Below are 27,396 nucleotides of genomic sequence, written 5' to 3'. Positions count from 1 at the left end.
GGATTTCCCTGGAAGTCCACTGATTAAGATTGCATTTCCAATGCAGGGGGCACAGGTTTGATCCCTGGTCAGGAAACTAAGAGCCCACATATTGTGTGGCATGGCCCACCAACCAACAAACAACTCCCACCCCCCAAAAATCCCAACCTAACCCCCAAACCCAGAGATTTGTTAATGTACTATTTATTCCAAGATTATTAATTCTCTATTCTAGGTGCTATGCTAGGCTCTGAAGATGCAGTGAAGAGCAAATTCACATGTGGTCTCTGTGTTCATAGAACATGTAGTCCAGTGAGACAGAGCTTTACAAATGAGAAAGAATGTCTAAATAGAAACAGATGAGTACTGTGAAGGAAAGGAACGTAGTCCCCGAAAAATCCTGGGTGGTGGTGGGGAACAAATATCAAGTCTTCCTGTCTTAAAGTGAGAGTTACAGATAAGTAAAAGTCAACTAGGCAAAGAATGGGAGTAAGAGTCTTCCAGGTAACACGCGGAATGTACAAGTACCTTGTGATGGGAGGGAACATGCTAAGTGCAAAGACTTGAAAGATTAGTGTGCAGAGAGCAAAGTGAAAGATGGGTGTGCAGAGAGAAAAACGGAGAGTGCACGAGACCAATGAGAAGTCATAGTCCTTCATTCCTTCCAACCACCCACACCCACAAGTTTAAAATTCATTGATAACTTGTCATTGATATTGAGCTTAAGACTGGAATTCTTAAACATGGCTTTTAAGTGCCTACATGTCCATTTTCTCAGCTTCACCTTATATACCCTTAATTTTTCTCATTATTTTGAGATCAGTCTTTTCTGCTGGGTTAGGAGGTATATCTTGAGCTTACTGAATTTGAAGGACCCAGGTGGAATTGAATACACAGTTGGTTATATAAGTATACACCTTAGAAAATAGGTCGTGATTGGAGATAGAAATGTGTCCTTTATTTATGTTAAAAAGCACCCTAACCTAACAAAGTAGGGTCAGGTAGCCACTGATTTGATGTTTTCTGAGAGGAGAGAGAAAGGACTGGAGTTAGAGGTAATGTACCAGAAATTGACACCTTGGGGTGTGTTTCACGCCCGTGAACATCACTCCTCTATTTGTCACAGTGGGAAATGGCTTGAGAACCACTAGGGTGTAGGGTAAAGGCTAGATGTCAGAGATTGGTTCTATGAATCTAGTCCCAGTTGATCTGTTGTAGCCACGTGTTCCAGGAAACAAACTCCCTCAAGAAGGACAATGCAGATAGTGGAGTGCGGGCCCAAGGCAGTCTCCTTTTAGCCAAGGACCCTGACCAGTTTTTGTGAAAACCTTATATACCCTAATGTATAAGTTTCCCTGAAACTAGTCTGAACAAAGGAAAAAGAAAGATATAATCAAAGTTAACCGTGGTCATATGCCTTAAGCCTAGGTAGTTAACAGTGGACAATTATCAATAGGCCTGTGGTCACACCCCAATAAACATAATAGAATGTATGATTCTATTCAGTTACACAAATAATTAAGGTATTAATTAGGGTATTCTTTTAGGTGATGGAGAGCCCTGGGGCTCTTCCTTCCAGGGGCCTGGTTGTCCAGTTGGTATGTCGTTTCCATAGATACTGGGCATATAGCTCAAAGTCCACAATCCAGCCCAAGATGGACTCCTGCTTTCAAGATAGAGCCTGTTCTGTTTCCTCCTCCAGACCCTTTCTGTTGTTGCCTAAACTCCTCTGCTCCCCTCCTTGCACACGTCCTCGGTGCTCTCTATACTTGTTCTTTCTCTGTTGCCTGAGAGTTCCAGACACATTTCTCCCTGCATGTTCTTAGCTGTATTTTCTCCTGATTTATTTTCTTAGCTTTCTCCCTCCAGTGTAACAGTTCTTCTCATCTGTCTCCTTGAAATTTTCCTGATCACTGTTGAAGAATGGATTTTTTCCCCTCTTTTTAAAGGTCTGACTTGAATTTTTTTTTTTGGTTTTACCATAAGAAGCTTGTAAATTCCTTGAAGGAAGCCATGTATATCAAAGGTCTTCATACTACTGCTTTAGACTACTTAGTACTTGCTGTTTACTAGCCTTAACACTGTGTGCCATTCCTTGCATATGATTTTTAATTCTGCTTTCACATTATGTATCCCTGGCTTAGCCATGAAGAGATGGACCTTTAAGCAGTTGTGGTCTGGATTTGTGGTATAAAGCAGTCAGTCGTTTAAATTTTAAACAGGAGTATATTTATCAAATAACAATTGAAAACTGTAAGGATAAGCTGCATGTATAAAAAGATCTCTTGTTACATTAATTGAAAAAAGTGTAGAACTGTAAGTATGATATACTACCACTAATGTTAGAAAATGGGAAGCATATATTCATATATGCTTTTGTAGCATAAAAACTTCTGGAGGAAAGGATAGTCTTTACCAAAGGAGGCTGAAACAATTGGACATCCTTATGTAAAAAGAACTTTGACAAAAACCTTTCCCCTTTCACAAATATTAATTTAAAATGGAACATATACCTTAATGTAAAATGTAAAATTATCAAAATTCTAGAAGAAAACATAAGAGAAAATCTACATGACCTTGGGTTTGGTGATAAGATTTTATATACAGCATCAAGGGTATAATTCATGAAAAAAAAAACCATATAAATTGAATTTTACGAAAACTAAAACCTTATGCTTTGCAGAAGATATTCTTAGGAGAATGAAAAACCTCAGAATGGGATAAATATTTGCAAAACATCTGAAAGGACTTGTGTCCAAAATATGTAAAGAACTTTAAAAACTCACGTTAAAAAAAATGAGCAAAATATCTGAACAGACACCTTACCAAAGAAGATATGTAAATGACAAATAAGAATGAAGAGTAAAAGTTAAAATTTTACATAATCTCCTTCTCCTTCTGCTTCTGTAACTCAGTTTGCCCCTTGCAAAATCCAGATCATGTAGGTCACATCGTCTCAGAGTGGGGACCTGCAATACTAGGCACTGGAGTTAATCTCACTCACCCTTGTCCTGCTCTTTGTAATTGCCCAGCCCCTGCAAACCTGCTTAATCATGCCTGTCCAGGCCAGGCATCCCCCTCCCCATCTTGACTGCTGTTCCTGTGTATGCCATACCCCTTAGTTTAAATCAGCCTATTAACAGCTAGTGTTGCCCACTACAGTCTGTCTATAAAAACTCAGTAATCCCTTTCTTCGGGGCTCAGAGCTTGGAGTGTTAACTCCTCTGATCCTGCTGGCGTAATAAACCTGAGTTCTCCAACTCTATGAGTGTGGTGCTTGGTTTCTCGAGTACTGGTTTCTGTAACAAGAACATGAAAAAAGGCTTAGTATTATTGTCATCAGGGAAATTCAAATTAAATATGAGATACCATTACACACTGATTAGAATGGCTAAAATCCAAAAAACCTGACAACACCAATTGCTGATGAGGCTGTAGAGCAAATAGGAACTCTAATTCATTGCTGGAGGGGCATGTAATATAGTACAGCGACTTTAGAAACAATTTGATGGTATAAAGCTAAATATAGTCTTATATAATCCAACAATCATACTCAGATATTTACACAGTTGACTTGGAAACTTATTTTCACACAAAACCTGCACACAAAGGTTATAATTTGCTTTATTCATTTCTTTCCTTTTATTTTTGAGTCACATTTTGTTTGGCAGAAGTTTTTAGGACTTCAAGCCCAGGAGATAGTATTTCAAGTAATCCTGAGAAAACTGCTCTGAGAGTGGGGACGGGGAAGAGGATGAGCCAGGTTTTATAGAAGTTTTACAACAAAGGGCAGGTCGTAGGAACATCAAAAGATTATTGTTAATTAAAGAAAGCCAGATAACCCAAGTTAAGAAATTTAGCACTTTTCTTTGTGTGGGAAAATGCAAGAATCTGGGCTCACTGAAGTAATTCCTTTGATTTGTGCCTCAGCTGTCTGGGGCCAGTTTTCTGTGTTTTAATATCCTGAGCTTCCTTTCCTCAGGCCTTACTGCTGGGACTGGCTACAGTCCAACGGCTGCTACATGGCAGACATTATTCTCCTTCCTGAGTTCCTTCAGACTCAACTGCTCACATTCAAGGGCTGCAGTTGCTGATGACTTGTGACATCCTTATATACTGACATGGCAGGAAATATTCCATTTCTTAGTTCCTCTTCTTGGTCTGAAATTCAACTAGTGTTTGGGAGACATTTCATGACAAATTTTTGCCCCGCAGTGGTAGGAATGCTCATCCCAGATCAGGTGAAAGTTCGTGTTGATATGTTACTCCAGGTGCTAATTTCTGGATTAGGCCCTGTTAGTAAATTAAAAGATTCTCTGGATCCTGTCTTACTAATCTATTATGACTTAGGAAATGTTTTCCCTTTTGCATCTTCCCACGTCTAGGGTTGGACTATTACAATCATTGATTGTGTACAGAACTACGCATCTGATCAACTGTTTCAAGTCACCTAGTTATCATTATTTTTGTTGGAGGCCTGATTACATACTGTGTACTGTAAGCGACAACAATCTTATAATTAATACGGCTAGTGACACAGGCAAAGTCATAGTGTAGCAGAGACACAAAACATAAGGAATATGGAAACAACAAATTAAAACAGATATTAGTATAACTAGTTGTCATCCAGCTGCATTAAACCATCAAGGCCATAGGAGAGCCTGCTGGAGAAGCCAAATTCTGGCAGGGTTAGGTGGAGAGAAAAAGATAAATGTTCTATCTTTATTTATGAAAGTATACTTTATCAACTTGTTTTAGGTCATAGTGTAACAGAAAAGGTTTTACCAGCAACCAAAATATCCTTCAGTGGGTAAATGGATAAATGAATTGGTATGTCTATATAATGGGATACTCTTTCAGTGCTAAAATAGGAATGAACTATCAAGTTATGTAACAATATGAATTAATCTTAAATGTGTATTTAATATTCCTGGTAAAGGAATCTAGCCTGAAAGGGCTACATACTGTATAATTTCATTTATATGACATTCTGGAAAAGGTGAAAAAAAGGTGATACACACATCAGTGAGTCCCAGGGATTTGAGGATTGGGGGAGGGTTGAATAGGTGAAGTAGAGAGGATATTTTTTGGTAGTGGACCTACTGTGTATGATACTTTAATGATAGATACATGATACTATGCATTTGTCAAAAACCCATTGAAATTTACAACACAAAAATGAACCTTAATATATGCATGTTAAAAGCATTATTCAGAGGGTCAGAGGATCCTAGGATGGATTGCAGAATGTTACTTAACAATCTATCTGTATTACAAATGTGTGAAACAACCTCAATAAAAAGGGGATTGGAGAAAAGTTGTTGACCTTGGCGACTTTGGAAACAAGTAGAGTCTACAAGACTAAAGGTCAGAGGAACTGTGTATAGATATTTCACTATAGTTTAAAGTTGTTTACGTGAGGATGTGGGTTAAAAATTCTAAAATCACCATACACATAGACTCTTCAGTTCCATCGCTCAGTCGTGTCCGACTCTTTGCGACCCCATGAATCGCAGCTGGAGACGAGAGGTGTATAATTAAATGGATGGTGGATTATGGGGAGTTACATACAGGTAACTTTATCTACTAAGAGACCAGGATGATCCATATGGTAATGAATTAAAGACATCAGTGTAAGCTCACGCTTAGCTTAATTTAGATGTAAATAGATATTGAAATATTTACGGATATGTGGTATAATAAACAATGGCAGCCCACTCCAGTATTCTTGCCTGGAGAATCCCAGGGACGGAGGAGCCTGGTGGGCTGCCGTCTATGGGGTCGCATGGAGTCGGACACGACTGAAGCGACTTAGCAGCAGCAGCAAACAATATGTTTATACTGTGTGTATGTGTATATATATAATTCAAACATATATAGATATTTCTTTGTTCTTTCAGCATAGAGGGCCTAAAAGCAACAATACCAGTAGCAATGAGCACACCAAGTGCTCAGATCTTAGCTTCTAAAACCATTAAAGCAACCAGGTCTCCTTGGAGAAATGGCTGATTTTAGGACTGAGCCATAAAAATACATTAGAGAAGCCTTTAATATCTTGTAGTACCAGAAACTAAGGAAGTGTTCAAAACAAAACAATTCCAAATGACTGCAAATGATGGGAATATGTTAAAGGGACATAGGAGTCAACTGAAGAAGCTTCCAGTGATGAAAGCTGGAAGATATAAGGACAAAATAAACTAATATTAGATAATGACCCAGAGTATAAAATGATAATCTATGAATACATACTGTTGTAAATAAATGAATGAATAAATAGTTGGAATGAATAAACCTTCTTTGCTACAGAATTCCAAATAAGGAATGTAGATAGTTCACCCTCAGTGGAATGTAACTTCTAACTCCTTAAGTGTGGACTGCATATAGAGACTGCTTCCAAAAAACATAGTATAGAAAGGGATGGGGAAGACTAATTTTACAGTGGAGAAAGTCAAAGTGTGGAAGTGTCAGTCGCTCAGTTGTGTCCGACTCTTTGCGACCCCATGGACTGTAGCCCACCAGGCTTCTCTGTTCATGGGATTCTCCAGGCAAGAAGCCTGACACTACTCAGCCAGGTAGGTTAACAGCAAGGTTAGTTGGCATCAGTAGTAATAAGTCATGGGGATAGTGTATGTATCCTTGCTATGTTAGAATTACACTTTACCTCTGTGGCTTTCCTTCTAAAAACCCAAACCGGAGTCTAAGCATGAGAAAAAACATCAGATAAATCCCACTTGGGGGAAATTTTGCAAAATATCAGTCCTCCTTAAAATTCTCAAGGTCAAAAGGCAAGTCTGAACTGTGATAGTTAAAAGGAATCTAGTGAGATGTGATAACTGAATAGTGTCGTATCCTGGATGGGATCATGGAACAGAAAAAAAGGATATTAGGTAGAAACAAAGGCAATTTAGCTAAGATATTGACTTTAGTTTACAATAATAATGTATTGATTATTGATTGTGATAAATGTACTTCCTATATAGGGGAAACTGGCTATGGGGTTTACAAGGACTGCCACCTTTGTAGTTTTTCTGAAAATTGGTAACTGTTAAAAAGTTCATTTAAAAGCTTTAGAAAGATACCCCAGAAACTCTGAACAGTGATTGTCTGTGAGGGTGTTTGATGCTAGTAAGATGGAATATAGGATGGGAGGAAAGTTTTTCCTCCTGAGTACCTGAAAGATACTTATTTTTGAACTGTGAAAATAAAACAATTCAATAGAGTTAAGTAAGAAAACTGAAGACTTTATATTGCTTGTTTGAGAACAATTGTATTCCTTCTCAGGAGGCACTAGTGGTACAGAACCTGCTTGCCAATGCCGGAACCATAAGAAACGCGGGTTTGATCCCTCGGTCAGGAAGATCCCCTGGAGGAGGGTACAGAAACCCACTCCAATATTCTTGCCTGGAGAATCCCTTGGACAGAGGAGCCTGGTGGTCCATAGCATCGCACAGAACTGGACATGACTGAAGAGACTTAGCACGCACACAAACAATTCAGAGAGTTTTTATAAGTGTGAAAGTTACTATGTATATATTGGCCGTTACTATTATTACTTTGCGTTTGTCTTTCTTAAATCTTGATATTTAGAAAGCTCTTCCTGGAGATCTGGAGCTATACCTTAGGCTTAAGACCAAGACACATTTCTATGATTCAGAGCTCCATGCCTTGGGCTTGGTTGCTTAATAAATATTTGTATTTGGCTATGTTTAGAGGTCTTTAGTCGGAGAAGGCAATGGCACCCCACTCCAGTACTCTTGCCTGGAAAATCCCATGGACGGAGGAGCCTGGTAGGCTGCAGTTCATGGGGTCGCTAAGAGTCGCATACGACTAAGCGACTTCACTTTCACTTTTCACTTTCCTGCATTGGAGAAGGAAATGGCAACCCACTCTAGTGTTCTTGCCTGGAGAATCCCAGGGACGGGGGAGCCTGGTGGGCTGCTGTCTATGGGGTCACACAGTTGGACATGACTGAAGCGACTTAGCAGCAGCAGCAGTCAAATGCTAACAATCCGTCTCCTCTTTGTCAGCATATCAGTTGCTCTTATGTTCCTTCTTTCAATTAAATGTTTTTCTAAATTAAAGTTTATCTTAACTTTACAAGGTTTCACATCTTTTCTCCTGGTTCCCAGTAATCTTTTCTTCTGGAAAAATTATAAGCCAGTCTTTCTTTCATTCAGAATTGCATGCCTACTCCCATGCTTTTTAAGACTTGTGCAACTGTTGTGAAAAAAACCTTATTTTACATTTCATTTCACAATGGATGTTTTATTTTCAGTCATGGAGACAGTTTGTAATTCCTGTCACCATTAATCTCTTCCTGAATGTTTGCTAAGAGGATCGAGTACAGAACTAATATGTAAGTTTACAGCTGCAAATAAAATCATAGAGGACAAATCTAAAGAAAGGGAAGGAGGAAGGCAGAGACACATTCTTTCTGAGAAGAGGCAGGATGTGGCCTCTTCCATCAGTATCACACTCTACAAGGTTGTTTCCACATGTTCAGAAATAGGGAAGGGAAATCATTCGTATTAGTGGAGACTAGGCTCTTTATTGGGCTTCCCCGGAGGCTCAGCAGGTGAAGAATCTGCCTGCAATGCAGGAGATACAGGAGGCGCTTTATAAGGTGACTTCCAAATGTTACATCCTTTTTTTCCCTTAAAAGAAACCTGTGAGGCAGATGTTATTTTCTACTCGAAGAAGAGAAGGAGACTTAGAGAAATGTGTCTTGTCCACATTTACACAGGGATTAAATGGCTGCGACAGGGATTGAACACAAATTGGCTAGATTCTCAAGCCCCTCATATAAATAGGCATATTTTTTCTGGTGTCTGTCCTCTTTCTATAACACACACTGCTCTGAATAAAGAACACAGACATTGGGATTAATAGAAGTTTATCCAGGTTAATTAGTATTGTCCTTTTTTTGAAAGGAAAAAAACCACATTTATTTATTTGGCTGTGTCGGGTCTTAGTTGCCCTGTGGCATGTAGGATCTTAATTCCCAGACCAGGGATTGAACCCTTGTGCCCTGTGTTGGAAGGCAGATTCTTAACCACTGGATCACCAAGGAGGTCCCAGGACTGCCCTTTAACTGTTGACTAGAAGAGAACTTCGGGCTAGAACCTAGAGAAGGTACCTGATTTAGGACCAGTGAGGTAGCCACTTCATTTCACTGAACATGATGTTTCAGGCCCCAAATTTTGGGACTTTTGACTGGGGTCTGTACAAGGAAAAAAAAATAGGTTACTGAGAAAGACACCAATATATCCCTTCAGTATTTATTTCTTTAAATAGCTACCAAAAACCATGCATTTTAAAAGATATGATTTATTGATATTGTTTCCATTGCATTTTCTGGGCAGAATTCCATTTTTGATGTTAGAAGAAAATGCATAGTTATGAGTCTGCAGGGCTGTCAGCAGAAAATTGGCATTTGAGATCTGATCATTTGGCCAGTGGCCCCAGGCGTTTAGTAGGGACATACGTAAATGATCGTTTTCATCTTTAAGGGTATAAACCTGTATACCTGAAGTTAGAGTGTTTTAGTTTTGGTAACAAACCATCCCTAAACTTGCTAGGTTCATAGACCCTGTGGGTCAGGAATTTGGACAGTCCAGAGAGGGATGGCTTGTCTGTAGTCACAACGTTTGTGGGTTCAACTGGGAAGAGTGGACAGCTGGGGAAACCGTCTGGAGGCGATTTCACTCCTATGTCTCCTGCGTTTACGGGTGGCTGACTGGGGTCTGTACCAGTAGTTGGATGTGTTGACCAGAGTATCTGGATGTCATCTCCCCACACTGGACTGGGTTTTCTTACGGCATGGTGGCATCAGGGGAGTCAGACCTCTTACATAATGACTCAGGTCTTCGAAAGTGTTCCGGCAAATAAGACAGAAACTGTGCCATGTTTTATGACCCAGTCTCAGAAGTCATCAAGCATTATTTCTGCTGTTTAAAGCACTGACAGGCCTGCCTAGGTTCCAGGGGAGGGACCATAGATCCCACCTTTCAGTCAGAAACATGTCAGGGTTACATTGTAGAAGACCACATGAGGTGGCCAGTATCTTTGTGGGTACTTTTGGGAAAATATCATTTGCCCAACAGAATATTAGGCCATATAGTGCAGGTTATATGCCTTATACAGGACTGAAGATAACTGTCTTCCTGTCTCCTGTCATTTCTTTCTATTTTTAGTCTAGCGGTAGCTTCGTGTCCATGGTTACTTCTCAGTTTTTTGCCTTTTCTCAGATTCATGTTCCTGTATTTCTCGTTAGTAAGGGAAGGTAGTCTCATAACCTTTAAATCTCTATGGATTATTAACAATAAAGCTTTATTTTTGTTTAGTCTGTGTAAAGAATGGTATTCCTGCTCACTGCAGGCATTTGAGGATCCAGACTTACTCCATCTGATGACATCAGCACCCACTAAGGACTCAGAATCCTCTATTAGCCCCTCTACAACCAGCACAGATAAGGCACTTCTCTCCTAACTATCTAGCCTTGGTCCTACCTATCACTTCTGTTCATGTTTTGCTCCTGACAGCTAGTCATATGGTCCCCTCTAGACTCAAAGGCACAGGGAAATACAATCAGCTGTGTTCCCAGGGAGAAAGGCAGGGTGTGAATATTAGCTACATCTATTGTCTCCTGTCTTCTATCCCCCAGGCTGCTAAGAACCTGGAGCCTAAGCATTGCCAGAAAATTCAAGGGTAGAATAAAAGTAACTGACCAACTGGTTATTCAGTTTATCTTAAAGGTTATCAGTGTGCAAAGTAGTTTCAGAATTGTACGAATTTAGACCTGAGATTATTAACAGATTATTTAGTTCAGTGGTTTAAGACTATTTAAAAAATTTTATTATTTTTTTATTTTTTAAACTTTTTATTTTATATCAGAGGATAGCCAGTTCAGTTCAGTTCAGTCACTCAGTCATGTCCGACTCTTTGAGACTCCATGAATTGCAGCACGCTAGGCCTCCCTGTCCATCACCAACTCCGGGAGTTCACTCAGACTCACGTCCATGGAGTCGGTGATGGCATCCAGCCATCTCATCCTCTGTCGTCCCCTTCTCCTCCTGCCCCCAATCCCTCCCAGCATCAGGGTCTTTTCCAATGAGTCAACTCTTCGCATGAGGTGGCCAAAGTACTGGAGTTTCAGCTTTAGCATCAGTCTTTGCAAAGAAATCCCAGGACTGATCTCCTTCAGAATGGACTGGTTGGATCTCCTTGCAGTCCAAGGGACTCTCAAGAGTCTTCTCCAACACCACAGTTCAAAAGCATCAATTCTTCAGTGCTCAGCTTTCTTCACAGTCCAACTCTCACATCCATACATGACTACTGGAAAAACCATAGCCTGGACTAGACGGACCTTTGTTGGCAAAGTAATGTCTCTGTTTTTGAATATGCTATCTAGGTTGGTCATAACTTTTCTTCTAAGGAGTAAGTGTCTTTTAATTTCTTGGCTGCAGTCACCATCTGCAGTGATTTTGGAGCCCCCAAAAATAAAGTCTGACACTGTTTCCACCGTTTCCCCATCTATTTCCCATGAAGTGATGGGACCGGATGCCATGATCTTCATTTTCTGAATGTTGAGCTTTAAGCCAACTTTTCACTCTCCTCTTTCACTTTCATCAAGAGGTTTTTTAGTTCCTTTTCACTTTCTGCCATAAGGGTGGTGTCATTTGCATATCTGAGGTTATTGATATTTCTCCCGGCAATCTTGATTCCAGCTTGTGCTTCTTCCAGCCCAGCGTTTCTCATGATGTACACTGCATAGAAGTTAAATAAGCAGGGTGACAATATACAGCCTTGACATACTCCTTTCCCGATTTGGAACCAGTCTGTTGTTCCATGTCCAGTTCTAACTGTTGTTTCCTGACCTGCATATAGATTTCTCAAGAGGCAGGTCAGGTGGTCTGGTATTCCCATCTCTTTCAGAATTTTCCACAGTTTATCATGATCCATGCAGTCAAAGGCTTTGGCATATTCAATAAAGCAGAAGTAGATGTTTTTCTGGAACTCTCTTCCTTTTTCCATGATCCAGCAGATGTTGGCAATTTGATCTCTGGTTCCTCTGCCTTTTCTAAAAGCAGTTTAAACATCTGGAAGTTCATGGTTCACGTATTGCTGAAGCCTGGCTTGGAGAATTTTGAGCATGTTATAATTTCAGGTGAACAGCAAAGAGATTCAGCCATATATTAATATATATACACATGTATTCATTCTCCCCCAAACTCCCCTCCCATGCAGGCTGCCACATAACATTGAACACAATTGCATGTGCTGTGCAGTAGGTCTTTGTTGGTTATCCATTTTAAATGCAGCGGTGTGTACCTGTCCATCCCAAACGCTCCAATTATTCCTTTCCCCCTCCCTCCCCTCTGGCACCAATAAGTTTATTCTCTAAGTCTGTGAATGTTTTTCTGCTTTACGAGTAAGTTCATTTGTGCAATTTATTTTTAGATTCCACATATAAGGAATGTCATATGATACTTCTCCTTCTCTGTCTGACTTACTTCCTTCAGTATGACACTCTCTAGATCCATCCATGTTGCTGAAAATGGCATTATTCTATTCTTTTTAATGGCTAAATAATACTCCATTGTATATGAACCACATTTTTTTAAAAAATTATGTTTAATTGAAGGTTAATTGCTTTACAGAATTTTGTTGTATTCTGTGAAACATCAGCAAGACTCAGCCATAGGTACACACATGTCCCCTCCCTCCTCAACCTCCCTCTCATCTGCCTCCCTATCCCACCTCTCCAGATTGTCACAGAGTCCCTGTTTGAGTTCCCCAAGTCAGACAGCAAATTCCCATTCCATGTTACTGTCTCGGTACATCTCATCCTCTCCGTTTTCTCTTCCCCCTCTGTCCATAAGTCTGTTCTCATATGTCTGTTTTTCCACTGTTGTCCTGCAAATAAATTCATTAATACCATTCTTCTAGATTCCATACATATGTGTTAGCATATGATATTTATCTTTCTCTTTCCGACTTACTTCACTCTGTATGATAGGCTCTAGGTTTGTCCACCTCATTAGAAGTGACTCAATGCACTCCTTTTTTATGGCTGAGTAATATTCCATTGTATGTATGTACCACAGCTTCTTTATCCACGTCAATGGATATTTCCGTCTGTCAGTGGACATCTAGGTGGCTTCCATGTTCTAGCTATTGTAAAGAGTACTACAGTGAATACTGGGGTACATGTGCCTTTTTCAATTTTGGTTTCCTCAGGGTATATGCCTAGTGGTGGGACTGCTGGGTTATATGGTGGTTTTATTCCTAGTTTTTAAAGAAATCTCCATACCATCTTCCATAGTGGCTGTATCAATTTACATTCCCACCAACAGTGTAAGAGGATTCCCTTTTCTCCACACCCTCTCCAGCATTTATTATTTGTAGAGTTTTTGATGATGGCCATTCTGACTGGTGTGAGGTGGTATCTTGTTGTAGTTTTGACTTGCATTTCTCTAATAATGAATGATGCTGAGCATCTTTTCATGCGTTTGTTAGCCATCCGTATATCTTCTTTGGAGAAATGTCTGTTTAGGGCATTTTTCCGCTTTTTGATTGGGTTGTTTTTCTGATACTGAGTTGTATGAGCTGCTTGTATATTTTGGAAATTAATTCTTTGTCGGTTGTTTCTTTTGCTGTTATTTTCTCCCATTCTGAGGGTTCTCCTTCCACCTTGTTTGTAGTTTCCTTTGCTGTGCAAAAGCTTTTAAGTTTAATTAGGTCCTATTTGGTTTTTTTTTTTGTTTGTTTGTTTTTATTTCCATTACTCTAAAAGGTGGGTCATAGAGATCTTGCTTTGATTTATTTCATTGAGTGTTTTGCCTATATTTTCCTCTAAGAGTTGTATAGTTACTGGTCCTACGTTTAGGTCTTTAATCCAGTTTGATTTTATCTTTGTGTATAGCATTAGGAAGTGTTCTAACTTCGTTCTTTTGCATGTAGCTGTCCAGTTTTCCTGGCACCACTTATTGAAGAGGCTATTTTTGCCCCATTGTATATTCTTGCCACTTTGTCAAAAATAAGGTGCCCATATGTGTGTGAGTTTATAGTTGGGCTCTCTATATTTTATTCCATTGTTCTATTTTTCTGTGTTTGTGCCAGTACCATACTGTCTTGATGATCGTAGCTTTGTAGTATAATCTGAAGTCAGGAAGGTTGATTCCTCCAGCTCTACTCTTCTTTCTCAAGACTGCTTTGGTTATTCAGGATCTTTTGTGTCTCCATATGAATTGTGAAATGTTTTGTTCTAGTTCTGTGAAAAATGCCATTGGTGATTTCATTGGGATCACATTGAATCTGTTGACTGCATTTGGTAGTACAGTCATTTTCACAATATTGATTCTTCCAATCCAGGAATATGGAATATCTCTGCATCTCCTTAGGTAGGTTTATTCCTAGATATATTTTGTTGTTTTTGTTGCAATGGTGAATAAGATTCATTACTTAGTTTCTCTGATTTCTTTATACATTCTTCTGTTGATGAACATTTAGGTTGCTTCCATGTCTTGGCTATTGTAAACAGTGCTGCAGTGAACATCAGGGTGCATATATCCTTTTGGACCATATTTTTCTCCAGGTACATACCCAAGAGTGGGATTGCAGGTTTTATGGTATCTCTGTTTTAGTTTGTTTAAGGAACCTCCATCCAGTTGTCCCCAGTGGCTGTACCAATTTTCATTCCCACCAACAGTGTAGGAGGGTTTCCTTCTTTCTACACCCTCTCAAGCATTATTTATATATTGATTTTTTGATGATAGCCATTCTGAGTGGTCTGAGGTGATATCTCATTGTAGTTTTGATTTGCATTTCTCTAATAATTAGCAATGTGGAACATCTTTTCATATGCCTCTAGGCCATCTGTATGTCATCTTTGGAGAAATGTCTATTTAGGTCTTCTGCTCATTTTTGATTGGGTTGTTTGTTTTGATGATATTAAGATGCATGAGCTGTTTGTAAATTTTGGAGACTTATCCCTGTCAGTCATATCATTTGCAAAAATTCTCTCTCGTTCTCTAGGTTATCTTCATTTTGCTTATGGTATCCTTTGCTTTGCAAAGGCTTTTGTTTTTATTTCTGTTACTCTGGGAGATGGATCAAAAAAGATATTGCTGTGATTCATGTAGAGTGTTCATGACATAGAAAACATAGACTGCCTATGTTTTCCTCTAAGAATTTTGTAGTGTCAGATTTCACATTTAGGTCTTTAATCCGTGTGTGTGTGTGTGTGTGTGTGTGTGTGTGGTTTTAAAGAATGTTCTATTTTCAGTTTTTATATGTAGCAGTCCAATTTTATCAACACTATTTATTGAAGAGACTGTCTTTCCTCCATTGTATAGTCTTGCCTCCTCCATCATAAATTAATTGATGATAGGTGCATGAGTTTATTTCCAGGTTTTCTATCCTGTTCAGTTCAGTTCAGTCACTCAGTTGTGTCCGACTCTTTGCGACCCCATGAATCGAAGCACGCCAGGGCTCCCTGTCCATCACCAACTCCTGGAGTTCACTCAAACTCACATCCATCGAGTCGGTGATGCCATCCAGCCATCTCATCCTCTGTCATCCCCTTCTCTTCCTGCCCCCAATCCCTCCCAACATCAGAGTCTTTTCCAATGAGTCAACCCTTTGCATGAGGTGGCCAAAGTACTGGAGTTTCAGCTTTAGCATCATTCCTTCCAAAGAACACCCAGGACTGATCTCCTTTAGAATGGACTGGTTGGATCTCTTTTCAGTCCAAGGGACTCTCAGGAATCTTCTCCAACACCACACTTCAAAAGCATAAGTTATTCAGCGCTCAGCTTTCTTCACAGTCCAACTCGCACATCCATACATGACTACTGGAAAAACCATACCCTTGACTAGACAGACCTTTGTTGGCAAAGTAATGTCTCTGCTTTTGAATATGCTGTCTAGGTTGGTTATAACTTTTCTTCCAAGGAGTAAGCGTCTTTTAATTTCATGGCTGCAGTCACCATCTGCAGTGATTTTGGAGCCCCCTAAAATAAAGTCTGACACTGTTTCCACCGTTTCCCCATCTATTTCCCATGAAGTAATGGGACCGGATGCCATGATCTTCGTTTTCTGAATGTTGAGCTTTAAGCCAAAATTTTCACTCACCTCTTTCACTTTCATCAAGAGGCTTTTTAGTTCCTCTTCACTTTCTGCCATAAGGGTGGTTACATTCATCTATATGCCTGTTTTTGTTCCAGTACCATACTGTTTTGATGACTATAGCTTTGTCATATAGTCTGAAATCAGGGCACCTGATTCCTCCAACTCCATTTTTCTTTCACAAGATAGTTTTGACTATTTGGTGTCTTTTGTGTCTCCATACAAATTGTAAATTTTTTTCTTCTAGTTCTGTGAAAAATGCCTTTGGTAATTGATAGGGATTGCATTCAATCTGTAGCTTGCCTTGGTTAGTGTAACTATTTTAGCAATATTGATTCTTCTTTGATTTCTTTCATCAGTGTCTTATAATTTCTGAAATACAGGTCTTTTATTTCTTTAGGAAGGTTTGTTTCTAGGTATTCTTTTTGATATGAAGGTAAATGGGATTGTTTCTTGAGTTCTTTTCTGATACTTTTTGTTCATTATATAAAAATGCAACAGATTTCTTTGTATTAATTTTGTAACTTACAACTCTACAAAACATTACAGATTTCTGTGAATTAATTTTGTTACTTTGCCTGCATTGTGGGAAGACTCTTTTACCATTTGAGCTACTTGGGAATCCTTTGTTACTCTCAGCTTTCTGCAAGTAACAATTCATTGATAAGTTCTAGTAGTTTTCTGGTAGTGTCTTTAGGATTTTCTATGTATAGTATCATGTCATTTCCAAATAATGACAGTTTAACTTCTTGTCTCATTCAGATTCTTTTTATTCATTTTTATTCTCTGATTGCTGTGGCTAGGACTTCTATAAAACTGTTGAATAAAAGTGGTGAGAGTGGACACTGTTGTCTTGTTCCTTATCTTAGAGGAAATGCTTACAGATTTTCACCACTGAGTATGATGCTAGATATTGGTCTGTCACATATGACCTTTATTATGTTGAGATATATTTCTTCTATTTCCATTTTCTGGAGAGTCTTTATCATAATTTTGTCAAACTTTCTGCATCTATTGATGTGATCACATGGTTTTTATTTGATTTGTTGATGTGGTGTATCACATTATTTTGTAGATATTGAAAAATCCTGCATCTTTGCGATAAATCCCACTTGATCATGATCCAATATGGTCCTTTTAATCTATTTTTGTATTCAGATTGCTGTATTTTGTTGAGGATTTTTGTGTCTATGTTCATCAGTGGTACTGGCCTATAATTTTCTTTTCTTTTTTTTTTTGTGTGTGTCTTTGTTTGGTTTTGATATCAAGGTGATGGCAGCCTCATAAAGTGAATTTGGCAGTTTTCTGTCTTCTGCAATTTTTTGGGAACAGTTTCAGAAGAATAGATGTTAGCTATTCTCTAAATATTTGATAGAATTCATCTGTGATGCCATCTGTCATGGACTTTTGTTGAGTTTTTTAATCACAGTTTCAATTTCATTACTTGGGATTGGTCTGTTTATGTTTTCAATTTCTTCTTGGTTCACTCTTGGGAGATTGTACCTTTCTAAGAATTTGTCCATTTCTTCCAGGTTGTCTGTTTTATTGGTATACAGTTGCTTGTAATAGTCTCTTATGATTCTTTATATTTCTGTGGTATCAGTTGTAGCTTTTCTTTTTTCATTTCTAATTATAATGATTTGAGTCCTCTCCCTTTTTTTGGTGAGTCTGGCTAAAGTTTTATCAATTTTATGTTTTTTAAGAAAGAGCTTTTAGTTTCATTGATCTTTGCTATTGTTTTCTTCATCTCAATTTCATTTATTTCTGCTCTGATCTTTATGATTTCTTTCCTTTTACTAACTTTAGGTTTTGCTTGTTTTTCTTTCTTCAGTTGTTCTAGGTGTTAAGTTTAGGGTGTTTAGTTGAGGTTTTTCTTGTTACCTAAGATAAGATTGTATTGCTATAAATGTCCTTCTTAGAATCGCTTTTGCTCCATCTTATAGGTTTTGGATCATTCTATTTTTGTTTTCATTTGTCTCATAGGTATTTTTAAATTTCTTCTTCAATTCCTTCAGTGACCCATTGGTTGTTAAAAAAACATTTTGTTTAGCTCGCACATGTTTGTGTGTGTGTATTTTAGTTTTTTTTTCCTGTGTGTGTGCATGCTCAGTTGTGTCCGACTTTGCCATCCTATAGACTGTAGCCCACCAGGCTCCTCTGTTCATGGAATTTTTAAAGCAAGAATACTGGAGTGGGTTGCCATCTCTTTCTCCAGGGATTTTCCTGGTCAAGGGATAGAACTTATGTCTCCTGCACTGGAAGGGGGATTCTTTGCCACTGTGCCATCTGGGAAGCCACTTTTTTTTCCCATTATAGTTTATTTCTAATCTCATAGTTTTATGATCAGAAAAGATGCTTGGTATGATTTCAGTTTTAGATTTACAGAGGCTTACTTTGCAGTCAGTCCTGGAGAATGTTCTATGTGCGTATGAGAAGAATGTGTATTCTGCGTTTGAATGGAATAGTCTATAAATGTCAATTAAGGCTAATGTGTAATTTAAGGCCTGTGTTTCCTTGCTGATCTTCTGTCCAGATGATCTGTCCATTGAGGAAAGTAGGGTATTAGAGTCCCCTCCTACTACTGTGTTTCTGTTGATTTCTCCCTTATTTGCCTTCTGTATTGAGTTGCTTCTATGTTGGGTGCATATATATTTATAATTGTTATATCTTCTTATGTAGTATCTTTCTTTGTCTTTTATAACAGTTTTTATTTTAAAGTCTGTTTTGTCTGATACATGAATATAGCTGCTCTAGCTTTCAGTTGATCTCCATTTGCATGGAATACCTTTTTCCATCCCCAAATCTTAAATTTCTTTTTTTAAAATGAGATAGTGGTTAAAAGCATGGACTTAGGAGGCTGCATAAAGCAGGAACCCTGGAGCTAGGTTATTCCCATGTGGATCCTAGTTCTGCTGTTACCTAGCTCTGTAGCTTTGGAAAAGTTATTTAATCTTTATTTTGGTTCCATCCTCTATAAAACTGGGATGGTAATAACTGGTAATATTTGAGGTTTTAGTGAAGATTAAATGAGTAAATACTTGTGGAATAGTGCCTGGCACATAGTGCTGTGGAAGTGTCTGTTAAAGCAAATAATAAATAGATAAATATATCCTAGGATGTGGTAGGGATTATTTTGATATGAAATATAAAGGCCTACAGTCATTTCCTGGCAGTAAGCATCATACATATTGGCTGTTACTATTTTCTTTTAATTTAATAGACCTATAGTTGATTTGCAATGTTGTATTAGTTTCAGATATACAGCACAGTGATTCAGTTTCACATAAATAAATCTAGTTTTCACAATCTTAGCTATTATAAGTTATTACAAGGTAATGAATTTAGTTCCCTGTGCTATACAGTCGTTCATTATTGCTTATCTGTTTTGTATGTAGTAGTGTATATCTAATGTATCCTTCTCCCTACTTTCATCTTTGATAACCATATGACTGCCTTTTATGACCAAGTCTGTTTCTGTTTTGTTAATAAGTTTATTTGCATCATCTTTAGATTCCATATATACATGATATCATATGATATTTGTCAATCTCCATCTGACTTCACTTATGATAATCTCTAGGTGTATCCTTGTTGCTGCAAATGGCATTATTTAATTCTTTATATCTGAGTAATATTCTGTTGTGTATATATACCATGTCCTCTTCATCTGCCAATGGACATTCAGGTTGCTTCCATTCCTTGGCTATTATAAATTTTGCTGCTATGAACATTGGGGTGCATTTATCTTTTCAAATTAGAGTTTTCATCTTTTCTGGGTATATGCCCAAGAGTGGTATTGCTTGGCTATTACCAAATAAATGTTAGCTATATTGTTAAAGGTAGAATTAACCTTTCCTCAGTTCAGTTCAATCACTCAGTTGTGTCTGACTCTTTGTGACCCCATGGACTGCAGCATGCCAGGCCTCCCTGTCCATCACCACCTCCTGGAGTTTTCTCAAACTCATGTCCACTGAGTTGGTGATGCCATTCAACCATCTAATCCCCTGTCATCCCCTTCTCCTGCCTTCAATCTTTCCCAGCATCAGGATCTCTTCCAATGAATCAGTTCTTGACTGACTCAAGGTGGCCAAAGTATTGGAGCTTCAGCACCAGTCCTTCCAATGAATATTCAGGACTTATTTCCTTTAGGATGGACTGGTTGTATCTCCTTGCAGTCCAAGGGACTCTCAAGAGTCTTCTCCAACACCACAGTTCAAAAGCATCAATTCTCCAGCACTCAGTTTTCTTTATAGTCCAATTCTCACATCCATACGTGACTACTGGAAAAACCATAGCTTTGACTAGACAGATCTTTGTTGGCAAAGTAATGTCTCTGCTTTTGAATATGCTGTCTAGGTTGGTCATAACTTTTCTTCCAAGGAGCAAGTGTCTTTTAATTTCATGGCTGCAATCACCATCTGCAGTGATTTTGGAGCCTCAAAAAAATAAAGTCTGTCACTGTTTCATTGCTTCCCTGTCTATTTGCCATGAAGTGATGGGACCAGTTGCCATGATCTTAGTTTTCTGAATGTTGAGTTTTAAGCCAAGTTTTTCACTCTTTTTTCACTTTCATCAAGAGGCTGTTTAGTTCTTCTTTGCTTTCTGCCATAAGAGTGGTGTCATCTGCATATCTGAGGTTATTGATATTTCTCCCAGCAATCTTGATTCCAGCTTGTGCTTCATCCATCCCAGCGTTTCTCATGATGTACTGTGCATATAAGTTAAATAAGCAGGGTGACAATATACAGCCTTGACGTACTCCTTTTCCTATTTGAAACCAGTCTGTTGTTCCATGTCCAGTTCTAACTATTGCTTCTAGACCTGCATCCATATTTCTCAGGAGGCAGGTCAGGTGGTCTGGTATTCTCATCTCTTTAAGAATTTTCCAGTTTGTTTGATCCACACAGTCTTTGGTATACAGTCTTTGGCATAGTCAATAAAGCAGAAGTAGATGTTTTTCCTAGGCATTGTAGGCATTATGCTAGGATATTGCTAGGAAATTGCTAGGAAACTTGTTTCTTTTAATCTTCTTTGGCATTTTTTAGGATTTGGAGAATGGTCTGCCCAGGTGTTCTCTATACCTGTGATGATTTGTTTCCATTACAGAAAGAAGATAGTGGCTTATCTGGTTTTTCTCCTTTCCTCCCAATAATCCTGCCAGGGATACACATTGGATGGAGTGGCCTTGTTTCTCACATCCATTTTTGCCTTGACCTCCCCACTGAGACTTCTGGGAGGCACTTGTTGGTTCAGGGGCACATGGAGGCCATAGGGCGGAAGCTGGTACTGCACTCACTCTGGAGCTCTTTGGGGTGTGAGTTATTTCTCCAAACAGTCAATATACATCTTTGTGGCTGCTGGAAAAAAGACTTTTTCCTGAAACCTTTTTGTCTTTACTATTGATTTAGTGCTGGAACCATTTAAAAATTAACCCTGCTGTTTTCATCCTAGTGTGTGGAAAAAACACACTCATCCAGCAATAACCACTTCACCATTTTGAGGGTATGTAGTTATCCTGTTGGTCTGCCTAATATTCTGAAGAAATGGGTTCCCTGGTTTAAGTTACTGGGAAAATGACAAATATTTTAATGAAAATAATTGGTTGATCTTAACCTATCTATGTTATTTGGAATTATTGTTCCTGACTTTTATTTATGAGTCTAACATGGGATTGGGCGGTTTTGTGAGATTTGAATTCAGTTCATAGTAATTGGTTGTTGCTAACCCTTAAGGGTAGGCTTTGAAGAATTATTCACACTGTTTATGGCTAGAGCCTAGCACTTAAGCAAGAACTTAGGTTGAAGAAAATCGAGCTATGTAAATATAGGGTAGGGAAGATTCACCCTCATAGTTATTTTGAGTCAAAATACTTGATTCAAAATAATTTTGAGTCCAAGGACTTGCTGTGTTAGGTATCTGGAAGTCAGTGTCAATGTTAGGAGGCACTCAGTTGTGCACAGTGCACATTTTTATTCTTGGATGCTATCTGTATGGGGGAAGCTGATCCGTTTTACCATACCCGAAGCCTGGTGACCAAGTTGGGGAAGAATCTTAAAAGAACGGTGTGACCCCATCTTTGACCAGGAAGGCCTTTTATTTTGGATGGGAGCAAAAGTATAAAGGATTGAACTGGGAATGCTTGGTGTAAAAGAGAAAGCTTTGTAGTGAATATCATTGCTGTTTTCAAATATTTGAAGGATGAACAAGTTTTTCTGGGAGCCAGGACAGTTCACTGGAGCAAAACACTTGGCTGAGGTGCCAGGCTAAGGGGAGAAATGCTGCTGACAAAATCTGACTGGTGACTTTATCACCTATACAGCTGGTCCTTCCCACAAATTCCTAGGAAGACCCAAAAGCACTTGAGGGCTTAAGAGAGGACTGATAGGGGTGAGAGTCCGCGGAACACTGACTCACTGTTGCTTCCAGCATCCTCTCTTCCCCTGAAAGCACCACATGGTTCTTATTCACTTGCTCGTAGCATCAGACTTCTGCTTCTTGACCATGATTAGTTGCCCGGGGCATAAAGCAACACCTGGTGTACTTAACCATGGTGCTGCTTAACTTTTAATGTGTGCGTGAATCATCTGTGAGTCTTATTAAAGTGTAGATTCTGATTCAAGTGGGTCTTGGTTGGGGCCGCATAATCTGAATTACCATAGATGATGATGCTGCAGGTCAGTGGACCATACTTGAGTAACAAGTGTGTGTGTTAGTCGCTTAGTTGTGTCTAACTCTTTGCAACCCCATGCACTGTAGCCCACCAGGCTCCTCTGTGCATGGGATTTTCCAGGCAAGAATACTGGAGTGGGTAGCCATTCCCTTCTCCAGGGGATCTTCCCGACCCAGGTTTTGAACCAGGTCTCCTGCACTGCAGGCAGATTCTTTATCATCTCTGAGCCACCGGAGAAGCAGGCTCTACTACAAATCTACAGTCTGCGCTGTAGGCTAATGTCAGGTGCTCTCAGGCCAAATGACTGCCTCCTCCATGCTCCTTTCAGGACTAAGCCTCACATCAGTATTAGCAGAGGATTACTGCCTGCAAGTTCTGCCCTTTTCTCTTCTCAGTATTCATGAAGCAGTTTTAGCCAGGTATCACTTAGCTATCTGATTTCTTTGTCATATCTAGAACCACTTTTGCAGTTATCTATTAATAACTTTCATTTCCCCCTTTTAATAGCATAAGAGCATTCTTAGGTCACAAGATTTGGCCTTGTCTGCAGGCTTGAAATGCTGGGGAATTACTGTCATGTGTAAATGGTCTTGAACTCTAACAATTTTTTTTTTTTTTAAACATAGCATCCTGACTTTCATCTGGGTTGTTTGAGATACAGCAATTTTTGTATATATGCACGGTGCTGTCAGATGTCCCAAGACACAAGTAACCATTTGCGTAATATTAGTGCACATTTGTTTTAACTGTATGTTTGTGATTACCTCGAGGTACCCACTTACTTCAATTCACTGCAAAATGATCTTTAAAAGATATGTTTATAATACACTGAGCAGTTGCTCAATGAGGCAATGATGATTAGACCTGGTTAAATATATATGCCTCATTTTTTCTTTGTTTATTATGATCCAAGTTATTGTGAATATTTTTGATTGTCATTGATTGAGGTCCTTTAAAGGTCATGTTCCTTCCCCTAGGAGTAGCTTGTTGGTCCAAGTAAAGTGATTTAAAGAGTTCTTTTTATGTGTTAATCTTGGTAAGGTCTTAAGTACCAAGTTATGCTGCTTTTCTGTACTGGAGCTGTGTGGTCTCGGACAAGGTATTTTAATATCTGATCATCTGTGAACTCATCTGTAAAATAGTGATAATAGTGCTCAGCTTGAAGAAATTAAATGAGATATTTATGTAAGCCCATTTCTAGAATGCCATATTTAATCATGAAATGATAGCTTCGACTTTCCTTTGTTTCCCATTCGCCAATTTCTAGCTTTTTTGAGAGGAGGGGCATACTTTTCTTTTCCCACTATTTTCTGAAATCTTAGAACAGGATCTGTATTTTAAATCCTATCTTAGCTTTTCAATATGTGTTCAGCCCTGACACACTGAGTAAATTAACGAATGACCTGATAATCTCTAAGATTTTCCTGACCTTTTAAGTCCTCTGATTGTTTGATTCTTCCAGTATTCTGGGTGCTTAGAAAAAAATTGGAGAATTCTCTTAAAATGAATGTCTTGTATGTTAAGGGATTTCCTCCTTAACAGTCTTAAAAGTATATATATATTATATTACTAGTAGTAAGTATGTACCTGGGCCCAGGAGATGGCTGCAATAGTATATGTAACATTTTCTATTTATGATCTTGAGCCTAATTCTTTGTATAGTCCACGTGAGGTGGGTCAGAGGCTGGTCTTGACTTCGCTTTTCCTGCAGTGTGATCTTGGGAAGATCTCTGTGAACGATGAGCAAGAAATGTACATTTGTTTTCTTATATGAGATTTGGAAGTCATGGATAGTAGAAGCTGAGATTCATGATCTATTCATCTCAGTGCTCATGGAGGATGCATTTTATGTTCTGGATTAAATGTGCTTGGGCTGGTGGGGTCAGGCCAACTCAGTGGATTAGAGCAGAAGCAGTAAGTCCTTCCACATCTTGAGATTGAACCTGGTTACCTATTTAGGCAAGCAGTTCTTGAACTGCCTGTGCGGATAAGCTGCTGGGAGACAGTGCCAGTTGAGGCCATCTTGACCACCTTGTCTCTGTGCCTCTGAGATGAGGCCTCACTGGTGGATAGTACATGGAATGTCACATCTAGCTCTGAGTTTAAAATCTGGCTTGGGTATGTTACTTAATTCCAGAATCTCAGTGTTTTTTTTTTTTTTTTAAAGATCCTCAGAAGGTATCGTATCAGTCTTCAAGGCTTTTGTGAGTGATGGATTAGACAGTATATGTCAGAGGCCCAGTGCCTGGCAGTCAGATTGGACCCTGTGGTGATGATGGTCACGGTGACACATTTCAGAAGGGACACATAGGAACCTGCATAGTTCTGCCCCCATGAAAGTGCCAGCCCTGGTGTGTGACTGAGGACTGTCCCAACGTTGCCTGCTGCCTTTTATGGCCAGTGTGCCGACTGCAGAGGAGGTGCTGAGTTTTTCACGGATCTAGAAAAAGAAGGTAACAATCTGCCAAAAGAAAAGGTCAATCATGTGTTTCATTCCATGACACTTGGAAATGTTAACACATAACGCGAGTAGCTTCAAACGTTCCTTCCTTATTGGTTATGTAGCAATTGTTCACTTATAGTGTCTTGTCCAGGGGGAAGTAAAAACAACAATAAAAAAACTTATTCATAATTTCTATGATAGTTTGTTTCTATCCTTGATAGTTCATGTGACTTGTATTTTCCTTTAATTCTTGAAAAAGTAGAAGTGGCAGTAATAAAAATAGACATCGATAAACCCATTCCACGTGAATGGCGTTTTGTAGACAATAGAAAGGAGACCTGCATTATATTTAAGTGACACTGCACTGAGCTTTGCTGATTAGCTTGTCACCTGTCACTCACAGTGCATCTTCAGTCACCATATCGGGCCTTCAGACTGTCACTGTGAGGACTCTTGGACAGAAGGTGAGTTGGGTTCCATGTTGTACAATTAACTGTGGGTTGTGTTTCTGTGCGTCATGTTGAGTTAATTTTAGGTTCTGGGAATCCTGGTAGGAAGTCACGAGGATTGATGACGGCTGTGATAACCAGAAGTAAAAACACATTTTTGTTCTTTACACACAGCTATTTTGAACTGGAGAGCAGTGGTCTGAGGGATGAGATTCGCTATCACTACGTACACAGTGGGAGGCCCCGGACAGAGGCGCTTCCGTACCGGCTGGCTGACGGGCAGTGGCACAGGGTTGCACTCTCGGTCAGCGCCTCCCATCTCCTGCTCCACATCGACTGCAACAGGTATGTCTTGGCCTTTGATCTTCTGTGATTGTGCCCTTGAAATCGATCAATGGGGAAGGGAAAAAACCAATCCCCTCCAAGCCTTGCTGGGGAATAAAAACCAAGGGACCCTAGGAGTCATTTAACATACCGAATGGGCCATTGCTGCTGCTGCTGCTGCTGCTAAGTCACTTCAGTTGTGTCCTACTCTGTGCGACCCCATAGACGGCAGCCCACCAGGCTCCCCCACCCCTGGGATTCTCCAGGCAAGAACACTGGAGTGGGTTGCCATTTCCTTCTCCAATGCATGAAAGTGAAAAGTGAAAGTGAAGTCGCTCAGTCGTGTCTGACTCTTAGTGACCCCATGGACTGCAGCCCACCAGGCTCTTCCATGCATGGGATTTTCCAGGCAAGAGTACTGAGGTGTCCCAGGATGACCAATTGTAATATGCTAAGAAAACAGTTCATTAAAATGAAACCATATGCAGCGATTAGGAAGAAATGTATGAAAGGTTGATTATAGATGCGGGACCATTAAGTACACCTCAGTGTCCTTTAGGCACCGGCTGGATTTCCGTGGAGCTGTGATTACGGTTAACTGTGATGTATTGTTGTTGAGTCCGTTCCACTTGGAAGCGAATGAGCTGGTCTACCTTCAAATGAATCTGAGAAGCCGGAGCTACTGGAGTGGCTAATTCTATTTCACTTCATCAAGCACAGCTTTGCTTAAATATTTTTTCCAAATGAAAAGGGGCTGTTCTTAAAGGGGCTGTTCTTGGAATCTTTTGGAATTGATGCCGTTTATCCTATGCAGAGGGATGAGCCTTCCAGTTTATCAGAGAGTGGCAGGACTACTTTGAAGATGGGGGTGTAAGGGGCAAGAAGGGGAAGGGAGAGTTTCATAGGATGCTGTGGGTTGGGGTGGGAAGGAGATATCCTCCTCCATGTCTGTCCCTAGGGGGAGGTTTACAGCCAGCTGAAGAAAGGACACTATTGATCTCTATTAGTTCACATGTGGCTGGACAGCTGGATGACCGTGGTGAAGGGGGATGTTTTCCTTTCTCCAGAACCCACTGAAAGTCGATGAATAGTGATCTGAGTCCTTTTATAGAGAATCTTTTGTGATGCAAAGTAGCCATGAATGGTTGGTCTTCATTAATATTACTGCCAAAGTTAAATGATTTTTTGGCCACAGGACTTGTTCTTTTAGGCCCTGGAAAAAGTACAGGCATGTTGAGTACAGCCTCCATTCTGGCACCCAATAGAAAGCACCTCCAGACTGCATTTCTGATGACGGGATACTTCAGTGTGCTTGCTACTCTGGCTCTGCAGTCTCTCTTAGGAGAGGACCTGGAAAGGCTGAGAACAGAAGCTAGTGTCAGGTTTAAGGGAAGTTCCACCAT

General features: G+C 39.5%; 1 protein-coding gene across 2 annotated transcripts in view; it reads left to right on the top strand.

Moving 5' to 3' along the window:
- The window catches only part of NELL1 (neural EGFL like 1), a 1,057,189-nt gene that overhangs the window by 145,144 nt on the left and 884,649 nt on the right, over positions 1–27,396 (top strand). For both annotated transcript variants that reach the window (XM_070783206.1, XM_070783205.1), the window contains exon 4: positions 25,844–26,014. In XM_070783206.1, coding sequence (XP_070639307.1) covers positions 25,844–26,014 — 171 coding nt within the window. The remainder of the gene's footprint in view (positions 1–25,843; positions 26,015–27,396) is intronic.

Source organism: Bos indicus, chromosome 29, assembly GCF_029378745.1.
Source record: "Bos indicus isolate NIAB-ARS_2022 breed Sahiwal x Tharparkar chromosome 29, NIAB-ARS_B.indTharparkar_mat_pri_1.0, whole genome shotgun sequence".
NCBI lineage: Eukaryota > Metazoa > Chordata > Mammalia > Artiodactyla > Bovidae > Bos > Bos indicus.
This window is presented reverse-complemented; position numbering and strand designations above follow the sequence as displayed.